The following is a 6,555-nucleotide window of genomic DNA, read 5'->3' on the forward strand; positions in this document are numbered from 1 at the left end:
AATCTGTCGACAGGTTTGGAATTTTATCTTTGAAACGCCACACTTTTCTTTGAAATCGCTTTATTAGTTCTCGTGCAATAAGCGTTTTTGTGAAGCTCTAAAAATTACAACTACAACATTTGAACATAGCCCCCATACCTTAAGGTAAGACGTATTCTACGTCAAAAGGAGGAGGTTATCAGTTCGTCGGAATATTTTTTTATTTTTTGTATGTATGTTACCGCATAACTTTGGACCACGTCAACCTTTTTATTCTTTTTGCAACGGAAAGGTAGTGTCTCAGAGATGGTTCCATACTAATTTGGTTTAGATCCGATCATTGAATCATGAAATATATAGATATATATATATATTTTTTTAAGTCGGTTTTTTTGCTAAAAATTACTTGTTGCTTTAGTAAGAATATAGCGATGTTCAAGTTAGACGATTTTATAAGAAAAAGTTGCTTTGCGGAAAGATATCAGTTAAATATAAAGTTGGTACAGTGTTCTAAGTTGTATCTTTATCTTACATACTTCGGGCATCGGCATCGAATGAATTTCATTTAAGGTTGTACATAGTAATTTTTGCCTTGCTCACAGCCTGACTAAACCTATTTATAGCCAAAGTACTAAACTCGGCCGCGGACCCCTACTTTTACAAAATATTCTCCGATACTACCAGAAAACTTTCAGTGTTCGATTTTCCTTTAGCTCAACGTGGATTTACCGCTTCAGGTTTCTATTTAGAGTTACCACTGGTTATTTTTTGGCAAAAATACTTTGGGCACCAGATGGTTAGGAAAAATTTATTCTTCGTCTAAGCAGAGCTTGTCATGCTGTGGCTGGCAGCAAGGTCGTGCAGAGTGCACTTTTCATCAAACTTATGATCAGCGCCGATTGCCATAGCCGATACCTCGGATAGCAGCTCTACCCATTTATATTTCCGATTTCGAGTAGCATAACGTCCATGGAGGTTACACATATTTTAGGTAAATTCAAAGTGAACATTATTTTTAAATTGCGGACTCGGAAATTATGGGAAATTCTACTTTAAGATAAGATATAATTTTTTACGCAAAATATTGTTTTTCTGCGAAAAATCTTCAGGTTTTTACTGTAAAGTTTTTAAAATTTTTTTTCATATTATTTACTTTTTGATACGTACCTATAGTAACTTGCCTCACATAGATAAGCTGAAATTGACGTTCATAGAACCTTGGCTGTCATATGGACCCCATCATGATATCTTATATAAATGTAGATTTCCCCTTATTTCTGCTTCCGTGATAAAAAAATTATGATTATGAGTTAAAAATATTCTTAACCTTCAAAATAACCTCCAAGGTCCAATATTCCGCTCGACTTTTTTATGAATTATACATATCATATCAGCTAAAAAGAAAAATGGGCATTGGGAGGGGTGATGTTCAAAAAGACTGCCTCGTATATAAAAAAGTTGAAACAAAATTTTAAATTTTTTATCCGAGTAAATACTCTTAATGCAGTAAATTTTTTTTTTTTGCAATCGCGTTAATTACCAATGTTCAATGTATACATTATTTTGCTAACTCCATTGGCCCATTATCAATTGATTACATTAACATGAATAAATTTCTACTAATATATTTATAAATGTGTATTAACGAACACACTTAATAGCCTATAAATTACAGTCTGTTAATTAGTGCAGCTATATACTTTATGTATATCTACACATATGCATATATATTCCAAGCGTCATACACTTTGCACCTCATTCGCCACAATTTCCAAATTTAAGTGCATAATTCAAAGCAAACAAAATTTACAGCAAATTAATTTTAAACATTTATTGCTTTTAACTGGCTGCCCAGATTGCGTTGTCGTTGGCGAAATAAGGCTTTAAATAAACGAGTAGCTGAGTGCATAAAAATCTGCTCAAACAACAGCACGCAAGGGAACACACACACAGTCCAAAAAGGCGCCGAGCAGATGAAATGGACGCAGCTGTGACTTGGTTGGGCCAGTGATTGGACGCAGGACGTGCCTTTGCCTTCGGCTCGATTTGCTGCAAAATTGTTGGTTGTAGGCAGAAAAGCAAACACTGCTGTTTGGACACATGTGCAGCCAACATTTTGGAGTAAGTGGATGTGTGTGTGTGTGTGCCTGTCTGCGTGAGCATGTGCATATTTACAGTTATTGCCATTTTGTGGTATGACGCGACAATTATGCCATAAAGTTGAATTTATGATAAAACGCAAAGCTGCTGGGGCGACAACTGAGGCAAATTTAAGGAAGGAGAGAGAAGTGAAGAGTTGGCGTAGCATTTAAATAAATATTTTTTCTTAGTTTAAAAAAAATTATTTGGTTATTATGCGCGCTTAACGGCAATTGGCGCTAGAGTATTAAATATTCATTTCTTGAATTGGACTGTATGCACTGCTGACTGAAAATAATATAAAGAATTCTAACTTACCGTCAATGTGGCTGACCAAGATGTCTCCCCACTCTCCGAGGATGCTGTGCAAGTAAACAGACCCGAGTCACTTAGTTGCAGATCTAAGTAGAAATGGGAAATAGAAAATTAGAAGGTTATTTCTTTACCCACAGCTGAAATGCATTTGAAAGTGAATTTCGGGAGAAGCCTAATATTAAGATGATAACAAATCAAAACAAAAAAATGCAAGCAATAAATGCGGCTATATTATTGTAAGTTATTTAATTACAACCTTAAACAACGAATTTAAAGAAATTTTCACTAAAATAAGTTCTTTAACGAGTATTCGTTCTTCATAGCCTATTTATATATTTTTTTTATTGTCATTTCTTTCACAATTCAATCCACATTTTCATCAAATGAAAACTAAACGTTTTCTGTTTGATTCAAGTATACTCTATGCTACTCACCATCGATGCGCAATGAACCACCCTGCACGATGGTATAACGATTGCCACTCTGCAGCATTGTCCCATCCTTATACCACTTGACACGTGGTGTCGGATTGCCTGAAGCGCGACATGGTAGCATGGCAACACTGCCTTTGGGTAAGGTTTGATTTGAGGGTCCAATTTGTATGATCGGCGGTGGAGTGTCATCCACAGAGGTAACCTATAGCAACAATGAAATGAAGAATGTAATAACTGTGTTTAAATGTGAATATACAAGTAGATAAAATAGTATATAAATAAGTATCTTCATAAATAGAAACGCACACACTTAAAATAAAATAAGATATAAGGCACTATCATAGATAGTTATTATTATGCCTTGCCTACTCAATTAAGGAACACAATTAGGACCCAGTAGTAAAATTAAGATAGGATGTATTGCAATCTTTGTTTGTTTTTCAACTCACGCGAAAACCCTGTCTTTCTTTGAAGGTATTGACTGGATAGGCGGTATTTTTTCTAACTATTATTTTACAAATCTGTTGTTTTATTAACGAGTTTACGATTTTTTTGCATAAATCTGGATGCCTGTAGTTCAGCGATATCAAATCTAATTTTTGCCACAACGGTGATTTAGGCGGTTTTCCAAAGGCATCGACGATATGTAACGGGTGATTTTTTTGAGGTTAGGATTTTCATGCATTAGTATTTGACAGATCACGTGGGATTTCAGACATGGTGTCAAAGAGAAAGATGCTCAGTATGCTTTGACATTTCATCATGAATAGACTTACTAACGAGCAACGCTTGCAAATCATTGAATTTTATTACCAAAATCAGTGTTCGGTTCGAAATGTGTTTCGCAAACCCAATTGCTGCGAACGGCGACGAATCGACATTTCACGGTCTTCAGCAACACTCTCAGAAACAGACGCAATATTCTCTTCTGTACGCACTGTACGCATTCGTGTGGTTGGTTTAATGTCCAATAAAGTAAACTGAGTGCGAAACTTGGTCACAATCGCATTAATTGTTTGCTCACTTGGTCGATTATGTAGACCATAAATCGGACGTAAAGCGAACCGAACACTGATTTTGGTAATAAAATTCAATGATTTGCAAGCGTTGCTCGTTAGTAAGTCTATTCATGATGAAATGTCAAAGCATACTGAGCATCTTTCTCTTTGACACCATGTCTGAAATCCCACGTGATCTGTCAAATACTAATGCATGAAAATCCTAACCTCAAAAAAATCACCCGTTAGAAGCTGGTGCAATTTACCGAAATGTGATCTTTCACGCTAACTTATTTATTCGTTCATATTTGAAGAAATCGTACACTAAAATGGCTGTCAACACAATAAAAGCTCTACCCAGAAATACAGCGAACGACGGTAAAGCGGTCGGCGGTAAGTGAACAGCTGTACAGTTATTTTGGAAATAAAAATGGATGAAACATTGGCAAACTTGTGAAAGTAATAAAAGATACGAAAATCCGCACTCTATCAATATTGTGCCGTCCCCGCTGGCCGTTAAAAATAGAAATAAATTTAGATCAACCGAAAAGCGTCGGCGGTAAAAACGCTGCCGCCGTAATTATGAACCATTCCTTATGCATTTGTGAATTTTAGTTTTTACAGCGGTTAACCGTCGACAGCTGCAATTCTGAGTAGGGCTTAAGAGCTTTGAAATGTATCTGTGTACAGATCTGTATTATGTTTCTGGAGACAGGGTTTTTAGTAATGGTTTTAAAGTTGACTCCCCGTCATCTTGTTAAGCGAAAGATGAACTGAAAATTTTATGCTCACTTTTTCGTTGAGAGTTTGGTCGAGATTCTCTTCCGATTTGTGGTGTGCAGCTTGGACGTTGTCACACAAATGAAAAGCCCTTCAATTGTAGGCTGGCTACGACCAGTAAATGGCTTCTATGAACAGCTTTTTCACGCTATTGAAAAACTTTTTCTATAACTTTTGGAGTTACTCGCCCAGGGATTTGACATAAAAGACCACACAAATTGCTGTGAAAGCTCAATATCGAGGAAAGAAAGAGAAAGGACACAATCTCGCGGCACTGTGTAATATGAGAGCGTAAATAACAACTCCAACGGATGTTCTAGAAAGAATTCTCAGTCAGCCGCCAGTCGAGCTACTTGGGAGAACCTTGCTGTTAGATCTATGGGAAGATTGACAGCCGTATCGGAATTCCACCCTATTCGGTGCTCGCCCACAATGAAATATAACGTAACAGCAGATGCTCATGTTCTGCATTGTCTAAAACGCGATAAAAATACCTGCCTGCCTTTCAATTCGAGAAATTAGAAGAGATCTTGAAAGTAAATTTGAAATCACTGCCAAACTGGAAATTGAGTTATATCTGGTATAGCTAGGGATCAACCGGTCTATGTGTGGCCTAATAGCGCGCTGATTAACCTAACCTATCAAAAATTTATTTACCTATCAGGTTTGTCAACCTAGCGAAAATCCACCAAAAATGCGAAGAAAGCTATGCAGTTCCTACGAGACATACAATATTTTGCTTAGTATTTTGCCTTATGCTCTTCTCTGATCCTTCTGCAAGCTTATAAACAGTTGATTTTAGTGATTTCTTTAATTGTATTTTCATATATTTTAGCTTAAATTGAAATTCAAGTAAAAACCATGAACAACTGAACGAAGTACAAAACCGAAAAAAAAAATAAAATTGAAAGCCTTCGGGCCGTTTGTGCAGACAAAGGCAACCATGGCAACGTTTTTGCTTAAATTGTCTCATACCTTGACAATGTGTAACCGAAGGAGTAAAGCGCAGTGGAAAAGACAACAAAGGGAAGCAGAAATATTTAGAAACAAATGAACTCAGACAATGAACGTTTCGCATACATTCAATTAAATAGACAAAAATAGAATTGAGTGATTTTGTTTGATGCTACATTTCGTTTCGATAGCAGAAAAGATGAATTTGAAAAATTCCAACAAAACATCAATTTAGTCACAAAAAGAAAATGTAAAATTAAGTAATTTAGCCTTATTCATTTGGTGACAATTTAAGCGTTGCCCTTAGCATTACTTGTCCACACCATCATGCACATACATATGTATGTATACACTCACTTTCAGTGCCTCCATCCATCACTCACCTGCAAGAATGCTCGTATTGTCGTTGAATCCACCACACTAAAGGCAGAGCATACATAGTAACCAGCATCATCCTTTTGTACGCCACTCAACTGTAGTGTGCCTTCCACAGAGACATGCATGTGACCGTAGGAATTGTTGGGAAACATCAATGTAGAGGAGCCTTCTTTTGTCCAAAATACCGAAGGCGGTGGATTGCCATCGGCAACGCACGGAAACTGAGCAACGCCATTGAGTCCGACCTTTTTGTCCTGTGGCTTTACCACAAACGTGGGTGGCGCTGTAAGAAATGTTATGGGAAGAGTAGTTGTTAAAATAGCTGAATTGTAAATGAAATAATAAATGAAATGAAAAATAAAGATAAGAAAAACTTAAATTTCGTTAAAGGCTTTATTTTTTGTGGGTAAATTTTTATTTTTATACCCGAGCGCACTTGTGCACAAGGGTATTATAACTTTGTTCACATAACGGTTGTTTGTAACAGGCAAAACGAATCGAGATAGATATAGACAAATGTATACATAAATGATCAGAATGAAAAGAGAAATCGATTAAGCGGTGACTGTCTGTCCGTC

At 36.5% G+C, this 6,555-nt stretch overlaps 1 protein-coding gene across 3 annotated transcripts in view; it reads right to left on the minus strand.

Annotated features, from left to right (window-relative positions):
• robo1 (roundabout guidance receptor 1) overlaps window positions 1-6,555 on the minus strand; it is a 285,387-nt gene that overhangs the window by 58,559 nt on the left and 220,273 nt on the right. For all 3 annotated transcript variants that reach the window (XR_001846813.1, XM_017610129.1, XM_017610117.1), the window contains exons 7-9: window positions 5,983-6,260; window positions 2,868-3,069; window positions 2,437-2,519 (exon numbers count right to left, since the gene is read on the minus strand). Coding sequence is in view for 2 of the 3 variants with exons in the window: in XM_017610129.1 (XP_017465618.1) it covers window positions 2,437-2,519; window positions 2,868-3,069; window positions 5,983-6,260 (563 nt within the window). In the remaining variant the exon portion in view is untranslated. The remainder of the gene's footprint in view (window positions 1-2,436; window positions 2,520-2,867; window positions 3,070-5,982; window positions 6,261-6,555) is intronic.

The sequence above is a fragment of the Rhagoletis zephyria genome, unplaced genomic scaffold, assembly GCF_001687245.7.
Source record: "Rhagoletis zephyria isolate East Lansing unplaced genomic scaffold, Rhagoletis_zephyria_1.1 Rzeph_scaffold_00011, whole genome shotgun sequence".
Lineage (NCBI taxonomy): Eukaryota > Metazoa > Arthropoda > Insecta > Diptera > Tephritidae > Rhagoletis > Rhagoletis zephyria.